Raw genomic sequence first — 24,139 nt, 5'->3', positions numbered from 1 at the left:
CAATTGTATAAAGCACATCCATACATTCCCTGCCCCAATCATTCTCAAAGCATTTGCTCTCCACTTAAGCCCCTTGCATCAGGTCCTCTTTTTTTCCCCCCCCTCCCTCCCCATTACCCCCTCCCTCATATGCCCTTGGTAATTTATACATCGTTATTTTGTCATATCTTGCCCTATCTGGAGTCTCCCTTCCCCCCTTCTCAGCTGTCCCTCTCCCAGGGAAGAGGTCACATGTGGATCCTTGTAATCAGTTCCCCCTTTCCAACCCACTCACCCTCCACTCTCCCAGCATCGTCCCTCACACCCTTGGTCCTGAAGGTATCATCCACCCTGGATTCCCTGTACCTCCAACCCTCATATGTACCAGTGTACAGCCTCCGTCCTATCCAGCCCTGCAAGGTAGAATTCGGATCATGGTAGTTGGGGGGAGGAAGCATCCAGGATCTGGGGGAAAGCTGTTATATTATTATACCTTCATAAAAATTATGACTTTCTTTACTGCTTTTTTTGAAAGGTGGAGCCAAACTATAGAGATTCTGGTTATATTAAGGTCCTATGCTGTGGGAAGTCTTTCCACAATAGGAATTCTATCTCATTGCCATTCTAATTCATTTTTCACTTTCTCCATGCCCATCTTTCCCCTCATGAACCTTGCTGAGTCATCTTGTTTGATACACCCAATTCTCACCTCCTTTCCACTCTGCCATTCTTCCGTCCTGAATTCTCTCCCATGTCTAACCTTTTCACTCTTCTCCCGCCATCTCATCCCACTCGTTCCTGGATCTTCATTGTTCTCTTCTCAATCCTGTCTCATCTCCTCTCATCGGATCTTTTCTTTATATCTCTGTCTCACCTTATCCTTCCAAAAGCTTGAACCCAGGAAGTGAGTATAGAGAAATCAAGGACAGGTTCGGTTTTAAGAGTGGGAGAAAACACAGTGCAGGAAGAGCAGGCTCGCTGTGAGATAGAAATTACAGTATCCCCTTTCAAGCCCACTAGTCGCTCTGGGAGAAAGTTGTGGCTATCTGCTCCTGTAAAGATTTATAGCCTCGGACACACTATATGGATTTCCATAAATCTGAGTCAATGTGACAGCATGAGGTGGGAGGGTTTTTGTTTTTGTGTAAGGGAGTCTGGAGAGAAAGCACTTGTCTGGTTGAAGACTAGATAGACACTGGGAGCTGTAGTGAGTTACTGATAAGAAAAAGTTAGAAAGTGGCATGGATCTCAGGGGCTGTATTAAGGATATACATGTTCTGAACCTGGAGATTTGAGGGAGGAAAACGAAGTGTTGTAGGAGATGGTCATATTGGATATTTAAAATTCTAAGGACATGGTTGGGTATAAACTTTGTTCTTTCAAATATGTTGCCACATTTCAAATAAGAACAAAAGAGATGGCAGAGGATGTAGATAGAATATTCCTCTTTTGAACTTAAGATATACTATCTATACATGAGTATAGTTTTATTTAGTGGCCTTGCTTTAAGTAGTCCTAGTGGTGATGTAGGGTAAGCATTGGATTATTAACCAAAAGTTCAGTTGTTCAAAACCACCAGCCATTCTCTAAGAGAGCGATGAGGTTATATTCTCTGGTACAGATTTCCAGGCTCAGAAACTCTATGTAGGTTCCTGTGGAGAGAACTGAATTGCCCAGATGACCGTGGGTTTAGGTTATTCCTCTCTATAAGTGCCATGGTCGAATACTAGGCTGCTAATGTGGTTCAAATCCAACAGCTACATGAAGAAGAGAAAGATGAGGCTGTCTGCTGCCATAAAGATCTCATCTTGGAAACCGTAAGGCGCTGTTCAATACTGTTCTGGGTGGAGTACTGTCACTATGAGTCAGAATTGCCTCAATAGTAGTGGGTTCGATTTTGGTTATCTCTTTCTTTACATGCCAAATTACCAGCCCCAAATATATGGTTAGATTCTTGTATGCCAGTGGAGGGGGCGTGGAGAGAACTTATTTTCTCAGAGCTGAGAGACTGAAAAATAAAATAATTATTGGTAATGGGCGGAGGATTTAAATAACAATACTCTGACATTTGCTATATAAGGAATTTCAAGTCCTCATCAGAGGAAACTTTATAGTGAATCTAGGAGAACCAGGCTGGAGTCCACAGAATGGTCCTTTACTGTAGGTCCATATTTCCCAGGTCTACTGAACTTCCAAAGCTTCAACTCTATCCAGAAACTCAGCACAGCTAAAAACAAGGTAGCAACTTGGCAAGGGGCTGGCTCATCAAATCCTAAGATGATATCTCCTATCTTATTTGTTTTATCTATCTCACTTTGTACTATGTGATACACTTTATGTGATATTTATTCATTATATTTATGTTGTCTTTCTTAATTGGGATGTGACTTACACACATATCGAGACTTTTGATACATCAACCCTGGAATAGTGAGTAGATCAGAGAAATAATTTAATACATATTTATTGAATGAATAAATGAACCATGTAGGGTTTTCTTATAGAAGAAACACTGAACAAAAGTACGTAGTCATCATGATATAGAAAAAATGGATTTTTCCCTCGTGGGAAATAGTTCTTTAGTCTAAGAGAGGCAAGAAAGAAATGACCTCACTCTCAGTTCAGTGATCACTTCCGTCCTAGCACCCTCCGTAGAACACCTTGAATGTCAGAATTTCTGAGGCTGTAGATGAGTGGGTTCAGCATGGGGTTGATGACCGTGTTGAATACCCCCACCCCTTTATCCTTATCTGAAGCCTCCTCTGAACCCAGGCGCATGTAGTTGAAGATCCCTGTCCCATAGAAGAGGCAAACGACAGTGAGGTGGGAGCCACATGTGGAGAAAGCCTTTTTCCTCCCCTCCACTGAACGGATCCGAAGAACTGCAGCTGCCACGTGGATGTAGGAGATGATGATGAGAACCACAGGGGAACCTGCCATAATGAAACCTACACCAAAGAGCAGCAGCTCATTGACTTGGGTGCTGGAGCAGGAGAGCTGGAAGAGCTGTGGGGCATCACAGTAGAAGTGATTGACTTCACTGGGGCCGCAGAAGGTGAGAGTAGATAGAGCAATAGTGTGGGTCAGTGCGTTGCTGAAGGCACAAGCCCAGGACGCAGCCACCAATGACCTCTGGACTTCCTTACTCATGCGGGTGCTGTATGTGAGGGGCCGGCAGATGGCCAGGAAGCGGTCATAGGCCATGGCTGTCAACAGGAAGCAGTCCATCCCAACCAGAAGGTAGAAGAAGAAGAGCTGTGAGAGGCAAGCTTCATAGGGAATTGTACGCCTGTGGGACAGGAGACGACCCAACATTGGAGGAATAGTGACCGTGATGCACCCAACATCTAGCACCGACAGGTTCCCCAAGAAGAAGTACATGGGGGTGTGGAGTTTGGGCTCCATCAAGATGGCTGCCAGGATACTGAGGTTGCCCCCCACGGTTACCAAGTAGGCCAAGAGGAAGAGAACAAAGACCAATGGCTGCAGGTTTTCGGATTCCACAAGGCCCAGTAGGATGAACTCAGTCAGAGTTGTCCTGTTGGTCCCAGCGTCTAACTCCATGAGCCCCTACAAGGAGATGGCCAAGAGTAGAGGCATCAGTTCCTCTATGTACTTACTCAGCATAAACACTTTAAACCCTTTTGAAAGTTTTAAAGACTAAAAAAGTAAATAAAAATAAAACAAAGCCCAAGATAAGTTCCCTGTAGTCAGGATGAATGTTGTCCCTCTTTCTAGGCCACACCTCCTCTGTCCCATCTAATATTGTTTATCTACTGTCAGCTGACATATCTAGAACCATTCCACAATTGGAAATTCCTATCGGCAATCCTTGGGAACATGAGAGGAAAATAGTCCACATCTTTGAATATAGCCTGATTGGGATGGAATTTACACATCCCTTTCTTGAAGGATCATCTAAATCATGAAAGAGATTTTAAATGATGATGATAAGTTTTATTGCCAAAATGCTAGAATGATTGTGAAACCATAAATTAGTGTTGAAGATTTCAAAAAGGAGTGAAGAGCAAAAGAAGATATTCTAAGAGAAGATACCCAGGACTGTAAACCCCAGAAGGACCAGCCAAATACATGTCCCTGAAGTGAGGACCTGCTCTGAACTATACATTCAAATTCTCTCTTTGATCCATTGCTAGTACTCTTTTTAATCCAGGCCGTACACTGGATTTTGAATAGCAACTTAATTTTAAAATGATTGACTTTGTCTATATTGTCTGCACCTTCTGAAATAAGAGATGTAACCATAGCTTGTAGGTTAGTTTCTGCTGGCAACAGCTGAATTTCCCCATTTCACAACCACAGGTTTTACATGAAGCAGCTCCAGTGGTGCAAGGGGTTAAGAATTGAGCTGCTAACCAAAGGTTAGTGGTTCAAATCCACCACTTGATCCCTGGGAGGACACTGAGGTAATCATCTAGGAAATTATGCAGCCTCAGAAATCCCCTGGGCAAGGACTACTGTCTGACACGGTTGCTATGAATCACAATTGACTTCATGGGAGTGGGTGGCCTTCTTGTGGCCCCTGGGTTAAGGAGTTCAACTGCAAACTGAAAAGCTGGAGGTTGGAACTCATACACTGCTTCATGGGTGAAAAATGTGACAAACTGCTTTCATACGAAATACGGCCTGGGGAACCCCAGGGCACAGTCTCGTCTGTCTTTGAGATTTGCTGTGAGTGGAAGTTGACTAGCTTGCAGATGGAAACTGGGCAGTTTTCTACTGATAGAGAGTACACAGAGGACCAGACTGAACTAAGTCTTTCTGATTTTATATCAAGCTCCAGATCAAAAGTTATCAATATATTTGTGCTGCCCCTGGAAAAAGTGGGGTTATGGGTTAGACTTTTTTTTTAAGTGGTCAATGCCATTCCCTTGCACAGAATAGGATAGGAAATAGTTTTTGAGTTGTGAATTTGCAGTCTTGCGGGGAGAAAGGAAAGGGTGAAATTGATCAGGGTTAGGGTGATGAAGTGTCGGGGCAGGAGTGGTGAATGGGGCACCAGAGATAAGAAATTCTCTAGAGGTATCACTCATTTATGTCAGGAAATTCTACTAAGATAATGTTAAGAGTGGATGATCAAAACATCCTTAAAGAATGCAAGTAGAATAAAATTGCAAGATTAAAAATTATACAATAATGTATATTGTGGTGGTTATGTCACATAGAGTTGATATAGACCCATAGCATTTGAAATTTGACAGCTTCCGGCATCACTGCAACACACAAGCTCCCACAGACAAACTGCCTGTCTGTAAGAGCAATGGTGGACAGTAAGACCTGAGTGCTTGTACACTAACATAAAGATGGAAAACACTAATTTAGAAATTCTACATAAACAGAATAACTTCATAAAGCCAAAAAATATTTATAAGATGCTAAGGAAGAGAGGAAGTGAAACCATATATAAACTTTGATATCAATCCTGAAACACACAGTAAGTAGAAGGAAATATCGAGATATTATTAGTGGTTTTCAAAAAAAGGTAGGAATATAACATTGTTGAGTTTTAAAAATTTTTCTAACCATCTGCTTTTATAAGTATCAGTAAACGTTCTTGTCAGTGAATGCTCTAGTCCCTGCTCCTCCAGGGTAAACCCTTACAAATCTCTGAGTCCCTTGTCTTGCAAATTTCAACATTTTGTCTAGGGCAAAATGTTGGGTAGGTTGTTATGTTAAACTGCCCCACACGGTTTCATTTTCTGTCAACCATACTCCAGGGGGAGAAGTGGCTTATACATTGAGCTGCAAACCACAAGGTCAGTTGTTCAAAATCACAAGCTACTCTGGGAGAAAGATTAGACTTTCTGCTCACAGAGAGAGGTCTAGTCTCAGAAACCCCAAGAGGCAGGTCTATTCTGCCCTATAGGGTCACTGCGAATCAGAAGTAACTCGATGGCAGCGAGTTCTTGTTTTGTTTTGAGTTCTTCTGAAACATCCAGCAATTGCCTCGCTCTGATACTGTGAGGGGATTTGTGCCTTTTCTTTGGAAATCAACTATATGCCTCAGTGGTCTTGAATCCCCTTGTAGCCTGAAAATATCAAAGAGCCACCACGTGGATCTCTAGCTCTTAAATTACTGAAGGCACTTCTCTACAGATTCTAACTCGTTGCCTGATGCTTTCCCTCCCTCCCTTAGAGGACAAGGAGTTAGTCTGTCATTCACATCTCTGCATGCTCTACCATGGTGGGTCTCCACCCTGGTTGTGCATTTGCATTACTGGGAGCTTAAACACTCCCTGACTTCAGAATTCCAACTCCATCCAGATAAATCACAGTTTCTATGGATGGGCCCAGAGACCACCATTTTTCTTTAAACAAAAAGGACTCCCTAAGGCAGTAGTTCTCAACCTGAGGGTTGTGACCCCTTTTGGGGTGAAATGATCATTTCACAGGGGTCACCAAATAAATCCTGTATATCAGATATTTACATTCAAATTTATAATTTTAGCAAAACTACAGTGAAGAAGCAACAAAAATAATGTGATGGTTGTGGGTCACCACATGAGGCGCTGTATGAGAGCACCGCAGCCTGAGGAAGGTCGGGAACCACTGCCCGAAGGGATTCCAAAGGGTCACTGTCCTCTCGGGATTCCACTGACTGGGAACAGCTAGTAACGCTCCCTTGGGCACCCTTACACTGGAAGCTTGCATGGACATCCGTCTAATTTTACCTTACTGATAATGCTGAAGGACACAATCTTTATAAAAATGACAGTGTCCAAAGTTTCAGAAATTTAAGACAGCTTGCAAATACCTGGTGGTCAGTATGTTCAGTTGCAAAACCTACCCACCTAGCAGACTGACTGGATTATCAACAAAGATGATTGGTGGAATCACCTGGGAAGCATGAAAATGAAAATCTTGAGGCCACCATCTTGTACTACAAATTCTGAGTTCATTGGTCTGGGTGGAAGCCAGGCTCTCTTACAGCTTCTCAGGTGGCTTTAATATCCACCCATGTTCCAGAGCCGCCGACGTGTTTGCACCCAGACGCCTAGATGAGGGCTGGTGCTTCCCCTCTTCATCGATTTTCTCTTTACAGGATTTAAAACTTTCCTCCACAAACTCCTCCAGGTGGCCTTGCAGTCCAGGTAGAATTATAATCTGACCCGCAGCTTCCAGTAGAGAATGTGCACCTGAGTGGAACCTCTCTTAGAGCCAGAGGCTGTATCTGTGTATCCAATGACCAGCTCTTTAAGGAGGTCTCCATCATGTGTTTGGGACCTAGTGGACACAAAGGCAATAGCCCTAGACGTTAGATGGTGCCCTCTCTGATCTCCCTTAAACCAGTGGTCATGTGATTTGGAGGTGTTTGTTGGGTATTGTCCTTAGGACTGATTCTCACTGATGGGTTTGTCAATAGATAAGTGCATGATAAATCGTCAAAACAATGGATAAGGATTAATGGACTCAAGTCTTTGCATGCTCTTTGTTAAAGAAAAGTCCATTGCTCCCTGCCTTCCTTCCCTCTTGGGTTCATTGTAATGCTGGCAAGGGGCACCTTGCAGCACTGTGAGTCTCCACCTGTTTGTGTTTACACACTTTCATCCATTTGTTCTCCTCCTCCTCCAACTCCACGTGTCCACACATTTCAAGACTTGACTCAAATGCTGGCTGTGGAATGAGTTCTTGTTTCAGATTTCCCATCTCCAAATGATGCCTCTCCTCTCAAACCTTCCTCACACAGTGTGTGACGAAACTTACTGTGCTTACTTTCCAGGATTCGTTGATGAATAGAGACCAACTCCTCTACTTCATGTAAGTTATTTGGAGACAGATTATGTGTTTCATGAATTTTTTTCTATTATAATTCTTATCAAAAACACTGTTCTTTGTACATCATTAGTACTCAGTGTGTCTTAGATGAATACATAAGGAGGATTAAATGTTCATAGGCTTTCAGAGAAAGACGCTATGAGTATGTCATTTGGAGTTATTCTAGAAAATGTTTTGTCCTCTTGGCATTTGGGCTAACTTTTTATGGACTGGTGTCACTTAGGATAGTAGTAGGTTCAAGTTCAGGGAACAAGGTCGTTGTAGGAATGAATTATTTTCTTTGTTTTGAAGGTACCAAGCAATAATGTAGCAATCCTCATACCAACATTTTATTTTATGTTTTAAGGAATAAGCCGTTTAAGGTGGATACTAATTAAAGACAAGGAAGCGATACCCAGGGAGCGTAGAGCAAGAAGATGTTGCCAAATCTCCAGGTGGCTGGAGATGCAGGTACAGTTGGTTTACACATTAGTGGGACTCCAGTCAACCCCTTCATATTCTGCTAATGAGAAGACTCAATGAATCTCAACCTGAACGTTCTAGGCAGTCTGGTGGGCTGAGTAAATCTTGAGCCGAAGCTGAACTTTGTGACAGAGAAATGACTTGATTCAAGATGAAGTCTTCGGCAGAGGGGGATTGAAAGGATCCAAGACCTTTTGTAGTCCTAGCTCTTCCTATAAATAAGTTTTCCCTCAGAAGCCTCAGTTGTACTACCTATAATGTCATGTATGAATCAATGTTAACTGAACCCCTTCTCTGATTTGAGAAGAAGGATCCCTGAAGGTACTCACCTGGAATGGGCATAGAAGTCCGTGAGATTTCTTCAAGAGAGAAAATGAGGAGCAATTCAGACCCTGGTGTCCATGCAGAAAGCAAGCAAAGAATTATATATAAGAAAACCAGAGGGAAATAAGACTCTCTGTGTCATAGGACAATCTGCCCTGCTGTGTTATCCTCTGGGGGCATCAGAAATTAGGCCTCCCAGGAAGCAGGAAGAGAGACTAAGAAGCAACTCATGTCCTTCCTCAGTACAGCAATGCTGTCTTACACTTTTTGGGACTTTAGACTCTCTCCAAGAATGGCTTTTCTTTGAAGATTGTTGGAGTAGCTGATGGAAGTTCTTCTTAGTGGTGGGGTCTCTTGTCCACACCTCCAAAGTCATGTAGGGAACTAGAAGTGCAACAAACACTAGGGTTGGTTTGCTTATGGGGACCTTTTTCTTCCTTACGAACATTGAGCAAAGAAAGGCAATTCCCAGACCTCTCTTGGACCTGGTCACGAGGCACCCCCAAGAGAAAGAAGCTATCTTCAAATTCCTTTTTATAATGAATCCTCAGGTACCTCCTCTCTCGGGGGCTTGTTAGCACAGGCCACTGGGACCATGTCTTAGGGATCTCATACTGGCTTTGGAAGTGGTGGTAGAAGCATTGAATGGTGCTAGAAGGACTCAGGAGAGCTGGCTCTCAAGGCAGCTTTCTAGGTCAGATTTTTAGAGATTGAGTGTCTGATAGAGGCCATAGAATCATCTGTGGAACTTGTGGAAAGGTTGAGGAGTGTGCTTCTCTGGCTCCTCCTCCTATCCACAATGACAACCCAGCCCCTCTTCTCTAAGGCGGAACAAGCTCTCCTCTCACCAGGGAAGCCTGGAGCATGAGGAAGTCACAATAGACAGACCCAGTTCTCTTGTCATTTTACTGAGGACAAGTACCTGACCCCCTCTATGTCTCAGTGTGTTCTCCTGGTCTGAGAAAGGAGCACATTGTCCACAGATCCTGATTACTGAGATGATTACATGAGGCAACATGTTGAACTATGTCACTACTCATCAATGGATTACATTCATAAAAGCGTGTCTGAACACGACAATGTGCTAAGGGTTTCACCAGTACCATCCCTATGGATCTTCCCAATCACTGTCTAGGGTTGATTGTGTCAGACCCATCAAATAGATGTTCTGACTCATCCATGCTCAGCCTCTTCTCTAATTTCCTGCCCTTTGCTCCTTCTTCAGACAATAGTGAGTGAATTCTACATTTCTTTTGCTGCCAAGCAAAGCAAGCAGGACCAGTCAATTCTTCCGTGAAGCTTCCCTAAGAAATAGAACTACCAACATTTTTATTTTAGCCTGGTAAACTCATTGAAGATTGCTAGCATCAGGAAGTATAAGAGATTATATATCTGGTGTTTTGAGCTAGTCAGTTGGTGGTGGTTACAGCAGCAATAAGAAACGAATGTCCTGGCCAATACAGGCTGGCCCACTGTGCTAGTGTCGTCAGTTTTGTGAGGAGCGCACGCGGAGTGGTAATGAGACCAGGGAATGGAGCAGACCCCAGATGCCTATAAAGAGGGAATTGACATGGGAGCATTCCCTGTGACTCAGGAGTCCACATCCTGACAGGATGCCTGGAGATTGTTCCAATAAACTGCTGAGATGTTCCATTGAAGGTGGACTATATGAACGAGAAAGAGACGCCAACATTGCTCTGGATGAGTATGGAGCAAGGAGCCACAGGCTCAGGGTATAGGAACCTCATATGTAATCTGAGACACCGCCATCTCATTCTGTTCCTTAGAAATGTCCAGAGGACACTCCCTGTACTACAGAAATAAGAAATGAGGGGAGAAGTATGTGTGTGACTACGAAAAGTTTTCATGAAATCCTTATTGTGAGGGAATACGTAGACTATTAGAAATAGGGAGGGACACAAACACAGAGGAGGCACAAACTGACAAATGGGATATACTGAGGATAGAACACCTGTGTACATCGAAATAATTCACTAAGAGATTAATAAGACAGTCCACGGACTGGGAAAACATCATTAGCAATGACACATCAGACAAAGGCCTTATTAGTAAAACCTATAATACTCTGCTAGCTTCCACAAAGAAAAAAAACAAACTAATTGCCCACTGAGGAGGTGGGCAAAGGACCTGAACAGAAGTTTCACAGGGGCAGAAATCCAAATGGCCAATAAACATATGTGGAAAATTTCCTGATCTTTAGCCATAAGAGAAATGCAAATTAAAACAACTATGAGATACCACCTAACACCCTCAAAGTTTGCCCAATTCAAAAAATCAGAAAGCAATAAGTGTTGGAGGGGTTGTGGTGAGATAGGAACTCTCATCCACTGCTGGTAGACCTGTAGGTTTGTACAGCCACTATGGAAATCTATCTGGCGATTTCTAAAACAGATGGTAATTGAGCTACCATATGACCCAGAAATCTCTCTATTGGGCATGTACCCCAAGAGGCAAGAAATAAACCACAGCCAGACATCTTGGCTTCAATGTTCATTGCAGCACAGTTCACAATCTCAAGGATTTGGAAACAACCCAAATTTTCATCAACAGATAAATGAATTAAAAAACTGCAGTTTAGACATACAATTGTGTACTGTGCATCGCTAAAAAGCCCTTATGAACGCAGGAAGCACATCGCAGCATGCGATGAACTAGAGGAAATTATGCTAAGTGAATTAATCAAGAACAGAAGGAGAAGTACAACATGTGTTCGCTGAGGTAAGTTTATTTAAAAAAAAAAAGAAAAGAAAAATGCAAAAGGGGCACAGGGGAAAAAAGCTACTGTATAGAAACACTTCAGGGGTGAGGTCCAGGTAGTATGGCAGGGGCCAGACCAAATCCAGGGGTCCATATGGTAGCTAACTAGAAAGGAGGGAGGAGAATGAAAGAAAAAAAAAAAGGGATATGTGTGTCAGGGGAATAGGGCACTGAGGTACCTAATTGGAGGGTATTGTTTGTGTCTCCACAAAGAAAGAGAGCAGACTTAAATCCAGTGTTCAGAGATGTGAATGTCGCATGCCTGCCTGGGGTAGGAGCCAGTGGAGGGGCCTGAGGCCTCTGCTGCATCCCAGCTAAGTGGACAACTGCCCCTCCCCCAAGAAGAATTTACTGAAGCTGCAGGTGGGGGAGAGGGACATGTCTGATCAGAGCGCATTGGAGCAAATGAATGGGGAGGAAGAGAGCATGGAGCACATCCTGGTCCACCAGACCTGGAGGACGATATCCCCGCTCTGAACAACCAATGCACAGAGTGGACCATTGGATCCCACTATCAGACACCTCGCTGACCCAATGCCCTACAGGGGACAACAGTGGAGACTCAGTGTTGGGACTGGCCCAGACTGACCTTGAGGACTGGCCACGATCCTGGGGCAAAAGACTAAAGACATGTGGAAGAACAACTGGGGAGCAGAGCAGGACGCTCATGAGGGACTGCAAAGGATACACTCAGAGGCCAGAGCATAGCCCCACATCGGATTTGACTGGAGGACACGAGGTCAAAAATCAGACCTTGAACAATTTACAGGTTTTTCATTCTTTTTAAAATTAAATTTTTTTTCTTTTTCTTTCTTTTAAATTAATTTATTCTTTTATGGGTCATTGGTTTTCTTTTTTGCTGTCGTTGTGCTTTCTTTTGTCGCTTTGTCTTGCTATGCCTTGTTTTTTGGGTGCATATTACTATCTCTGTTCATCAATCTAGATAAAATAGGCTGCATGAATAGTCTGGAGGAGAAAACAGTTGGACTGATGTTTCAAGGGGGGTGCATGGGAGAGGGGGAGGTGGGAATAAGGAGGTGGTCTTAAGCAACCCAGGGAAATAAGGAGGGGGTGTTGACCAACCCAGGGATAAGGGAGTAACAAGTGATCCAACTTAGTGTGAAGGACGGTGTGGGAAGCCTTGTGAGGGTAATGTGACCTAGAGGAATTACTGAAACCCAAATGAAGGCTGAGTATGATAGTCGGACAAGAGGAAAGTAAAAGGGAAATAGAGGAAAGAGCTAGGAGACAAAGGGCATTTATAGAGGTCTAAATCGAGGCATGTACATATGTAAATATATTTATATAGGATAGTGGGAAAATAGATCCACGTGCATGTATTTATAGGTCTAGTACTAAGGCAGCAGATAGACATTGTACCTGCACTCTTGTAATAATTCAATGCAAGAACACTTTGTTCTATTAAATTGGCATTCCATGATGCACACCTTCCCTACATGATCATTGAAAACAAATGTGTGCATAAGCAAATGTGGTGAAGAAAGCTGATGGTGCACGGCTATAAAAAAATATAGCATATAGGGCCTTAAAGGCTTGCAGGTAAACAAGCAGCCATCTAGCACAGCATCAAAACCCACATGGAAGAAGCACACCACCCTGTGTGACCACGAGGTGTCGAAGGGATCAGGTATCAGGCATCAAAGAACAAAAAATCATATCATTGTAAATGAGGGTGAGTGAAGAGTGGAGACCCAAAGCCCATCTGTAGGCAACTGGACACCCCCTTATGGAAGAGTTGCATGGAGGGGCAACCCAGTCAGGGTGCAGGGTAGCAAAGATGAAACATAGAACTTTCCTCTAGTTCTTAAATTCTTCCTCACCCCACTATCATGATACCAATTCTACCTTACAAATATAGCTAGACCAGAGGATGTATATTGGTACAGAGAGGAACTGAAAACACAAGGATTCCAGGACAGATGACCCCTTCAGGACTAGTGGTGAGAGTGGCGATAGCTGGAGGTTGGAGAGAGGGTTGGTTAGAAAGGGGAACCAATTACAATGATCTACATATAACCTCCTTCTTGTGGGATGGACAATAGAAAAGTGGGTGAAAGGAGACATTAGACAGTGTAGGATATGACAAAATAATAATAATTTATAAATTATCAAGGGTTCATGAGGGAAGGGGGAGCAATGAAGGAGGGGGAAAATGAGTTGCTGATATTAAGGACTCAGGTAGAAAGCAAATGTTTTGAGAATGATGATGGCAACAAATTTATAAATGTGCTTGAAAAAATGTATGTATGGATGGAATGTGATAAGAATTGTATGAGCCTCCAATAAAGTGATTTAAAAAAATAATATACCCCCCCCTCTAAAAAAGGAAAGAAATATTTGGTGTGAAAGAAATGTTTGGGATCTTGACTGTATATGTTATTAATATTGTGGTCATTATACAATACTATAGTTCCTCCATTTGTTAACATTGGGAAAAAACCAACAAAGGGTATATGGGGTTGAACTTTACCATGTGAATGGATCAAGTGTATATACATATACATATATATATATATATATAATTTTGTTTTAAAAACTAAAATTTAAGATTTCCTGGTCAACAATGGATACCACTTTCAAAGTTAACAGAAAATTGATTAGGGAAAAGTATTTCCAATGTCTTCAAATCAAACAAGGGATTGATATCTATGTTAGACATGGTTCTCTACAGAAACAAACCCAGAAGGCTAATAATTGTATACATATTTATACAGAGAGATAGATAACATAAGAAATAAACAGTTAATTAAATTACTAAACAGTACAAATGGCTCAGTGCAACATACTCCCATGAATCAGTTGTGAGACACTGACAGTCCTTCAAGTCTTGAGGACCACCGGGCAGTCCTCTGTAGAGAAATTCAGGCTATCCGGCCACAGGCAACAAACAGCAAGACAGGTCACCAACAGTCATCCAACTCAAGAGATGTAAATTCCAATAGTTTGGCATAGCAGGACTTGAAGGAACCTCAAATTACAGCAACACAATACAGGGGTTAGGTGTCCCACAGTAGTGTAGCTTTCAAATTGAGGCACCGAATAAGCAAGGCAGCTGCACACTGTTCTGATGATCAAAGAGCAAGAGACAAGAGAGGCGAAGCTCACTGAACCATTTATCTCTCTGCCCACATATGTTCATTGGCCAGGTTGGTACAATAAACGTTAACTATCTCAGTAACTCACAATTGTAAGAAACTATAATCAAAGAAAGGGAATATGAAGACCCAGAAGAAAGATTGGCAAAGCATATAAAAAGAGGATCTCAGAAATGGAAACCCAAATGATTAACACAGTATGAATAGCTCTTAAACCTCACTTGCAAACAGTGAAGAATGAGGGGTGACTTCACACCGATCCGAATACAAACTAGAGCTATTCATCACCCAGATGCTGGTGAGTCCCTGGGGAAAATAGGAAGTGTGTCCTGTTGATGGGCGTGGAGACCAGTAGAGATAATCAGAAGCGCAATGTATGATGATCTATTAAGATTAAATGTAACTATGAATATGACATGTCCATATCCATCCACCAGTTCAAAATCACCAGACACTCTGAAGGAGAAAGATAGAGCTTTCCACTCCCATAGAGAGTTATGATTCAGAAACTGACAGGGGCAGTTCTACCCTGTCCTATAGGGTCACCATGATTGAGAATTGACTCAATGTTTGTGAGTTTGATTATTAGTTTGCTTGTATCTACCTATCCACTTATTGATCTACCTACCTACCTACCTACCTACCTACCTACCTACCTACCTACCTACCTACCTACCTCATTACCCAGAAATCCCACTCTTAAGCATAACTATCAGAGAAAATCTTGCAAGAGATCTGCAGCAGACTGTTCCTCACACCATGGTTGGTGGCAGCAGGGAGATAGATGTTCATCATGGTGAGTGGATGATAAAATGGGGGGGATAGATATAGTAGAATACCAGAAAAAGACAGATCATCACTCTAGGTGTGCACATGTAGAAATCTGTTCTGTGAATTTTAAATTGTGAATATTAAAAATGCCCAGGTATGCACTGAGAATAAAGGGAGAAATCACTTGTGTAGCCACCTCATGATTTTAGTAAATCTTGCAATGCTGACACTGTGCCTCAGTTCCCTAGTACTGCTATGACAGGACTAAGCCCAAGTGGATAGTTTGACTGATAGACATTTATTCCACAGGCCAGCTCCAGGGCAAAGCTCTCTGTAGGCTCTGGGGGACGGTCCTTATCTCCTTTCCACATCACAAACCTAGCTTCTCCTGGGGATCTTGATGTCTCTTCTTTTTCCCTCCCCTAGGTCTGGGATGCAGACCTAGATGCACAGGGATCTTGCATCCAAAGGATGCACTCCACTTCCGGCTCTTCTTTCTTGGTGGTATTGTGTATCTCTCTTTGCTTGCTTCTCCCTCCTTTGATCACTTGTAAGATAAAAGATTACTCAGGCCACACCCCAGATAAACTCCCCTTAGATCAGATCAGGGCTGTAACTCAAGTGAGGGTATTGCATGGCACCCTAAGCCCTTACAACGCTGATCATAAGAGATCATGTCATGGAGCCCCATTATATACTGTGATATTGAGTCATTAAATAGCTGTCAAACCACTGGGAATCATTTTCCGGCCAAATTCACACATATTTCAGAAAGACAAAAGTTAATCCAAGGCACAGCCTGTGTGGACTTCAAACGTATATACAGTTAAAATGCGGAGATCTTTTTAACCCCTTTTTCTATCCGATTTCTCCACCTTCAAAGTTAATTCCTGCCATCAACTTTGTACTTATCATTTTATTAATTTACTCATAAATTATTCACCCTCTGATAATGATGGCAACAAATGTACATATGTGCTTGACACAATGGATGGAAGTGTGGATTGTGATAAGAAGTGATAAGAAGCCCCCAATAAAATGATTTTAAAAAAGTGTTTTACCCTCAAAGGCATTTAGCATATTTATGTGAGTTGAAATTTTTGTAGGTTGTGACAGGAGGGTCCCTCATTACTCATAGTCTCCCCCTCTCTCTATGTCCTACTATTTGTCTTTCTCAGAAGATATCATGCCCAGAAGAAAAAATGAGTAATCAGACTATATTATTATAATTTCATAAAAATTAAGACTATCTTTTCTGATTTTTGGAAGGGTGGAGGAAAACCATAGAGATTCTAGTTATGCTATTGACCTGTGCTGAAGGTAAGTAATTCCATAATAGGAATTCTATTCTCATTGCCATTCTGATTCATTTTTCACTTTCTCGATGCCCATCTTGCCTTTCATGAACCTAGCTGAGTCTTCTTGTTTGATACACCCAATTCTCACCTCCTTTCCACTCTACCATTCTTCCCTCCTGAACCCTTGCCCATGTCTAACCTTTCACTCTTCTCCCACCATCTCATCCCAACCCTTCTTGTATCTTCATTATTTGCTTCTCAATCCTGTCTCATCTCCTCTCATTGTATCTTTTCTTTATATCCCCGCCTCAGCCTATCCTTCCAAAAGCTTGAGCCCAGGAAGTGAGTATAGGTAAATCAAGGACTTGGGAGAAAACACAGTCCAGGAAGGGCAGAATTTCTGTGAGATAGGAATTAGAGTATCCTTCGTCAAGCCCACTAGCCGCTCTGGGAGAAAGCTGCAGCTATCTGCTCCTGTAAAGATTTATAGCCTCAGAAACGCTATATGGATGGCTATAAATCCGAGTTGATGTGACGGCATGAGGTGGGCATGTTTTTGTTTCTGTGTAAGGGAGTCTGGAGAGAAAGCACATGTCTGGTTGAAAACTAGATAAACACTGGGAGCTGTAGTGACTTACTGATAAGAGAAAGTTAGGACGTGGCATGGATCCCAGGGGCCACATTTAAGGATGGACATGTTCTGAGTCTGGAGATTTGATGGAGAAAAAAAAAATTTAGAAGATGGTCATATTGGATACTTAAAATTCTGAGGACATGGTGGGGAATAAACTTTGTTCTTTCAAAGCTGTTGCCACATTTCAAGTAAGAACAAAAGAGATGGCAGAGGATGGAGATACAATATTCCTCTTTTAAGCTTAAGATATACTATCTAGGCATCAATATTGTTTCCTTTAGTGGACTTTACTCCTCTCGTTATAAGTAGTCCTAGTGGTACTATAGCGTAAGCATTAGATTACTATCCAAAAAGTCAGTTGTTCAAACCCACGAGCCACTCTGCCAGAGAGAGATGAGATTATCTTCTCTGGTGCAGATTTTCCAGGCTCACAAACCCTATGTAGGTTCTCATTGAGTCTGAAGGGGTCAGATGACCGGGACTTTGGATTATTCCTCTCTATAAGAGTCCTGGTCAAGTTCTGGGCTGCTCATGCAGTTCAAATCCAACTCCTGGTCGATAGGAGACAGACGAGGCTGTCTGCTACCATAAAGATGTCCTTTTGGAAACCCCAAGGTACTGCTCAATTCTTTTCTTGGCAGAGTGCTGTCACTATGAGTCAGAATTGACTCCACCATAGTGGGTTCAGTTTTGGTTATCCCTTTATTACATACATAATTACACCACCAAACATCTGGTGAGATTCTTGTATGCCAGTAGAGGGGGGTGGGAAGAGCTGATTTTCTCAGAGGTGAAAGAGAAACAGAAAAATAAGATAATTGTTGGTATAGGGCCCAGGAGTTAAATAACAATACTCTGACATTTGATCTATAGGGAATTTCAAGTCCTCATCAGAAGGAAACGTTACAGTGACTCTAGGGGAACCAGGTTGTAATTAACTGAATGCCCTTTTCCTCTATGACCATATTTCTAGGGTCTACTGACTTACAAAGCTTCAACTCTATCCAGAAATTCAGCACAGCTATAAACAATGTAGCAAGTTGTCAAGGGGCTGGCTCATGTGATCCTAAGATGATATCTCCTATCTGATTTGTTTTCTCTATGACACTTTGCACTATGTGATACACTTTATGTGATTCTTATTCATTATATTTTTGGTGTCTTTCTTTATAGAGATGTGACTTGCAGGCATACCGACACTTTTGATTCATAAAACCCAGAATAGTGAGTAGATCACAGAAATAAATTAATACATATTTATTGAATGAATAAATTAACCAAGTATGGTATTTTTTATATGAGAAACACTGAACAAAAGTATATAGGCATCATGATACAGGAACAAATGGATTTTGCCCTCATGGGTACTAATTCTGTAGTATAAAAAAGGCAAGAAAGAAATGACCTCACTCTCCATTCAGTGATCTCTTCCATCCTAGCACCCTCCGTAGAACACCTTGAATGTCGGAATTTCTGAGGCTGTAGATGAGTGGGTTCAGCATGGGGTTGATGACCGTGTTGAAAACTCCCACCCCTTTATCCTTATCTGAAGCCTGCTCTGAACCCAGGCGCATGTAGTTGAAGATCCCTGTCCCATAGAAGAGGCAAACGACAGTGAGGTGGGAGCCACATGTGGAGAAAGCCTTTTTCCTCCCCTCCACTGAACGGATCCGAAGAACTGCAGCTGCCACGTGGATGTAGGAGATGATGATGAGAACCACAGGGGAACCTGCCATAATGAAACCTACACCAAAGAGCAGCAGCTCGTTGACTTGGGTGCTGGAGCAAGAGAGCTGGAAGAGCTTTGGGGCATCACAGTAGAAGTGATTGACCTCATTGGGGCCGCAGAAGGTGAGAGTAGATAGAGCAATAGTGTGGGTCAGTGCGTTGCTGAAGGCACAAGCCCAGGACGCAGCCACCAATGTCCTCTGGACTTCCTTGCTCATGCGGGTGCTGTACGTGAGGGGCCGGCAGATGGCCAGGAAGCGGTCATAGGCCATGGCTGTCAACAGGAAGCAGTCCATTCCAGCCAGAAGGTAGAAGAAGAAGAGCTGTGAGAGGCAGGCTTCATAGGGAATTGTACGCCTGTGGGACAGGAGCTGACCTAACATTGGAGGAATAGTGACAGTGATGCATCCAACGTCCAGCACCGACAAGTTCCCCAGGAAGAAGAAGTACATGGGGGTGTGGAGTTTGGGCTCCATCAAGATGGCTGCCAGGATGCTGAGGTTGCCCCCCACGGTGACCAAGTAGGCCAAGAGGAAGAGAACAAAGAGCAGTGGCTGCAGGCTTTCGGATTCCACCAGGCCCAGCAGGATGAACTCCTTCAGAGTTGTCCTGTTGGTCCCAGCGTCTGACTCCATGAGCTCCTGCAAGGAGATGTACAAGAGCGGAAGCATCAGTTTCTCAATGTACCTACTCAGCATAAATACTTTAGCCCTTTTGAAAGTTTTAAAGACTCAAAAAAATAAAATAAAAATAAAGCCCAAGATATGTTCCCTGTAGTCAGGATGAATGTTGTCCCCCTTACTAGGCCACACCTTCTCTGTCCAATCTAATATTGTTTATATACTGTCAGCTGACATATAGAGAACCACTCTTCTCAATTGGAAATTCCTATCGGCGATTCTTGGGAACATAAGAGGAAAAGAGTCCACATCTTTGAATATAGTCACATGGGGAAGGAATTTCCCCATCTCGTCCTTGAGGGATCATCTAAATTATGAAACAGATTTTAAATTATGATAATAGGTTTTATTGCTCAAGATACTAGAAAGATTCTGAAACCATAAATAGCGTTGAAGATTTCAAAAAGTAGTGAAGAGCAAATGAAGATATGTCTTCTAAGAGAAGATACCCAGGATTATAAACCCCAGAAGGACCAGCCAAATACATGTCCCTGAAGTGAGGCACCTGCTCTAAACTATTCATTCAAATTTTCTCTTCAGTCCATTGATAGTACTCTTGTTGTTAACCCAGGCCTTACTCTGTATTTAGAATCGCAACTTAATTTTAAAATTATTGACTTTGTCTATATTATCTGCACCCTCTGAAATAAGAGTTGTAACCACAGCCCGTGGGTTAGTTTCTGCTGGGTAGAGCTGAATTTCCCCATTTCACAACCACACGTTTTCCATGAAGCAACTCCAGTGGTACAAGGGGCTAAGAATTGTGCTGCTAACCAAAGGTTAGTGGTTCAAATCCACCAGTTGATCCTTGGGAGGACACTAGGCAATCTTCTTGGAAATTATGCAACCTCAGATATCCTCTGGGCCAGATCTTTGGCTGACACTGTTGCTATGAATCACAATTGACTTCATGGGAGTGGGTGGCTTCTGGTGCAAAGTGAAGAGCTGGAGGTTGGAACGCATACACTGCTTCATGGGTGAAAGATGTGACAAACTCCTTTCATACGAAATACGGCCTGGGGAACCCCAGGGCACAGTCTAGTCTGTCCTTGAAGGTTGCTGTGAGTGGAAATTGACTAGCTTGCAGATGGAAACAGCGAAGCCTTCCACTGATCGCAAGTAACCAGAGGACCAGATTGAAATGTCTTTCTGATTTTATATCAAGCTCCAGATCAAAAGTTATCAATATGCTTCTGTTCCCATGGAAAAGTGGGGTTGTGGGTCAGACTTTTAAAAGTAATGATTAGTGCTATTCCTTTGCACAGAATAAGGTAGGACACAATGTTTGATTTGTGAACTTGCAGTCTTGAGAGGAAATAGGAAAGGGTGATAAGGGCCAGGGTTGGGGTGATGAAGCCCCAGGACAGGAGTTATGAAGGAGGCACCAGAGATAAGAAATGCTCCAGAGGCATCACTCATTTATATCAGGAAATTCTACTAATAAAATATTCACAGTGGATAATTCAAAAATCCTTAAAAAATCCTTAAAGAATGCAAGTAGAATAAAATTGCAAGATTAAAAAATATACTATAATGTATGTTATGGTGGGTAAGTGCCATCGAGTTGGTACTGATCCATAGCATTTGAAATGTGACTGCTTCCAGCATCACAGTAACAAACAAGCTCCCACAAACTGCCTGTCTGTAAGACGAAATGATGGACAGTAATACATGAGTGCTTGTATATTAATATAAAAATGGAAAACAGTAATTTAAAAATTCTACATAAACAGAATAACTTCATAAAACCAAACAATTTTTATAAGATGGTAAAGAAGAGAGGATGCAAAACCATATATAAAATTTGATATCAATCCTGAAACACACAGTAAGTAGAAGGAAATATCGAGATATTATTAGTGGTTTCCAAAGAAAGGTAGGAATATAACATTGTCGAGTTTTTAAAATTTTCTAACTGTCCAATTTTAGAAGTAACAATAAACGTACTTGTCAGTAAATGGTCTAGTCCCTGCTCCTCCATCATAATTCCTTACAAATCTTAGAGTCCCTTTTCTAGCAAATTTCAAGAGAGCCTGTCTAGGGCAAAATGTTGGGTAGATTGTTATGTTAAACCGCCCCACACAGTTTCATTTTCTGTCAACCACACTCCAGGGGGTAGAAGTGGGTTATACATTGAGCTGCAAATTACAAGGTCAGTTGTTCAAAACCACCAGCTACTCTGTGGGAGAAAGATTAGACTTTCTGCTCACAGAGAGAGGTCTAGTCTCAGAAACCCCAAGAGGCAGGTCTACTCTGTCCTATAGGGTCACTACGAGTCAGAACTAACTCGATGGCAGCGAGTTCTTGTTTTGTTTTGAGCTCTCCTGAAACATCCAGCCAGTGCCTCTCTTTGATACTGTGAGGGGATTTGTGCCTTTTCTTTGGAAATCAATTATATGCCTCAGTGGTCTTGAATCCCCTTGCAGCCTGAAAATATCAAAGAGCCACCCACCCCGTGGATCTGTAGTTGTTAAATTCCTGAAGGCACCTCTGGGATAGATGCTACCTCGTTGCCTGATGCTATCCTTCCTTCTAATAGAGGACAAGGAGTTTGTCTGTCATTCACATCTCTTCATACTCTACCATGTGGGGTCTCCACCCTGATTGTGCATTTGCATTACTGGGAGCTTAAACATCCCCTGACTTCACAACTCCAACTCCATCCAGATAAATCATAATTTCTATGGATGGACCCAGAGAGCACTATCTTTTTAATACAGAAAGGACTCCCTAAGGCAATAGTTTTCAACCTGAGGGTTGTGACCCCTTTGGGGGTGAAACGACCATTTCACAGGGGTCACCAAATACAATCTGTATATCAGATATTTACATTCAAATTCATAATGGTAGCAAAACTACAGTGATGAAGCCACAAAAATAATGTTATTGTTGGTGTCGCCACCATATGAGGCACTGCATGAGAGGGCCACAGCCTGTGGAAGGTCAGGAACCACTGCCCGAAGGGATTCCAATGGGTCACTGTTCTCTCGGGATTCTACTCACTGGGAACCGCTAGGAGCCCTCCCTTGTGCACCCTTACATTGGAAGCTTGCATGGACATCCGTCTAATTTTACCTTACTGATAATGCTGAAGGACACAATCGTTTTAAAATGACAGTGTCCAAAGTTTCAGAAATTTAAGCCATTTTACAAAGCCCTGTTTGTCAATATATTCAGTTACAATACCTGTCCACCTAGTAGACTAAATTATCAAAAAAGATCATTGGTGGAATCACCTGGGAAGCATGAAAATGAAAATCTTGAGGCCAAAATCTTGTACTACAAATTCTGAGTTCATTGGTCTGGGTGGAAGCTAGGCTTTCTTATAGCTCCTCAGGTGGCTCTAATATCCACCCGGGCTCCAGAGCCGCCAACGTGTTTGCACCCAGGGCACCTAGATGAGGGCTGTTGCTTCCCCTCTTGATCGATTTTCTCTTTAAAGGATTCAGAACGTTCCTCCACAAACTCCTCCAGGTGGCCTTGCAGTCCAGGTAGAATTACAATCTGACCTGCAGCTTCCAGTAGAGAATAAGCACCTGAATGGACCCTCTCTTAGAGTCAGAGGCTGTTTCTGTGTATCCCAATGACTAACTCCTTAAGGAGGTCTCCATCATGTGTTCGGGACCTGGGGACTGCAAATTGAATAGCCCTAGACGTTAGGTGGTGCCCTCTCTTATCTCCCTTAATCCAGTGGTCATGTGATTTGGAGGTGTTTGTTGGGTATTGTCCTTAGGACTGATTCTCACTGATCAGTTTATCAATAGATAAGTGCATGAAAAATTGACAAAACAGTAGATACAGATTAATGGATTCAAGTCTTTGCATGCTCTTTATCAAGGAAAAGTCCATTGCTCCCCCCCTTCCCTCTTGGGTTCATTGTAATGCCGGCAAGGGGCACCTTGCAGGGCTGTGAGTCTCCACCTGTTTGTGTTTACACACTTTCATCCATTTGTTCTCCTCCTCCTCCAACTCCACGTGTCCACACATTTCAAGACTTGACTCAAATGCTGGCTGCGGAATGAGTTCTTATTTCAGATTTCCCATCTCCAAATGATCCCTCTCCTCTCAAACCTCCCTCACACAGTGTGTGATGAAACTTACTATGTTTACTTTCTGGGATTCATTGATGAATAGAGACCATATCCTCTACTTCACTGTAAGTTATTAGAGGACAGACTACGTGTTTGATGATTTTTTCTAGTACAATACTTATCAATATCACTGTTCTTTGTACATCATTAGTACTCAGTGTGTCTTAGATTAATACATAAGGAAGATTAAATGTTCATAGGCTTTCAGAGAAAGAGGGTATAGGTACGTGATTTGGAGTTTTCATAGAAAATGTGTTGTCCTCTTGGAATTTGGGATAACTTTTTATGGACTCATGTCACTTAGGGTAGTAGTAGGTTCAAGTTCATGGAACAAGGTCATTGTGGGAATGAATTATTTTCTTTGTTTTGAAGGTGCCAAGCAATAATGTAGCAATCCTCATACCAACATTGTTTTATGTTTTAAAGAATAAGGCGTTCAAGAGGGATCCTAATTAAAGACAAGGAAACAATAGTCAGGGAC

General features: G+C 42.4%; 2 protein-coding genes across 2 annotated transcripts; both read right to left on the bottom strand.

The window, feature by feature from the left end:
- Positions 1–2,607: 2,607 nt before the first annotated feature.
- LOC142458169 (olfactory receptor 3A2-like) lies at positions 2,608–3,561 on the bottom strand. Its single transcript, XM_075559222.1, has one exon. The coding sequence runs from the start codon at positions 3,541–3,543 to the stop codon at positions 2,608–2,610; it is 936 nt and encodes a 311-aa protein (XP_075415337.1). The 5' UTR covers positions 3,544–3,561.
- Positions 3,562–18,565: 15,004 nt separating this feature from the next.
- LOC142458653 (olfactory receptor 3A2-like) lies at positions 18,566–19,540 on the bottom strand. The gene has a single exon (XM_075559606.1). It carries the CDS (start codon positions 19,520–19,522, stop codon positions 18,566–18,568), a length of 957 nt encoding a protein of 318 aa, XP_075415721.1. The 5' UTR covers positions 19,523–19,540.
- Positions 19,541–24,139: the final 4,599 nt, after the last annotated feature.

This window comes from Tenrec ecaudatus, chromosome 10 (assembly GCF_050624435.1).
Source record: "Tenrec ecaudatus isolate mTenEca1 chromosome 10, mTenEca1.hap1, whole genome shotgun sequence".
In the NCBI taxonomy this organism is placed as follows: domain Eukaryota; kingdom Metazoa; phylum Chordata; class Mammalia; order Afrosoricida; family Tenrecidae; genus Tenrec; species Tenrec ecaudatus.
The sequence above is the reverse complement of the archived record's forward strand: the minus strand, read 5'-3'. Positions and strand labels throughout refer to the sequence as shown.

What these genes read in the sequence shown, in the direction of transcription:
- LOC142458169 (XM_075559222.1), bottom strand. Translation starts at nt 3,543, where the DNA reads ATGGAGTTAGACGCTGGGACCAACAGGACAACTCTGACTGAGTTCATC.
- LOC142458653 (XM_075559606.1), bottom strand. Translation starts at nt 19,522, where the DNA reads ATGGAGTCAGACGCTGGGACCAACAGGACAACTCTGAAGGAGTTCATC.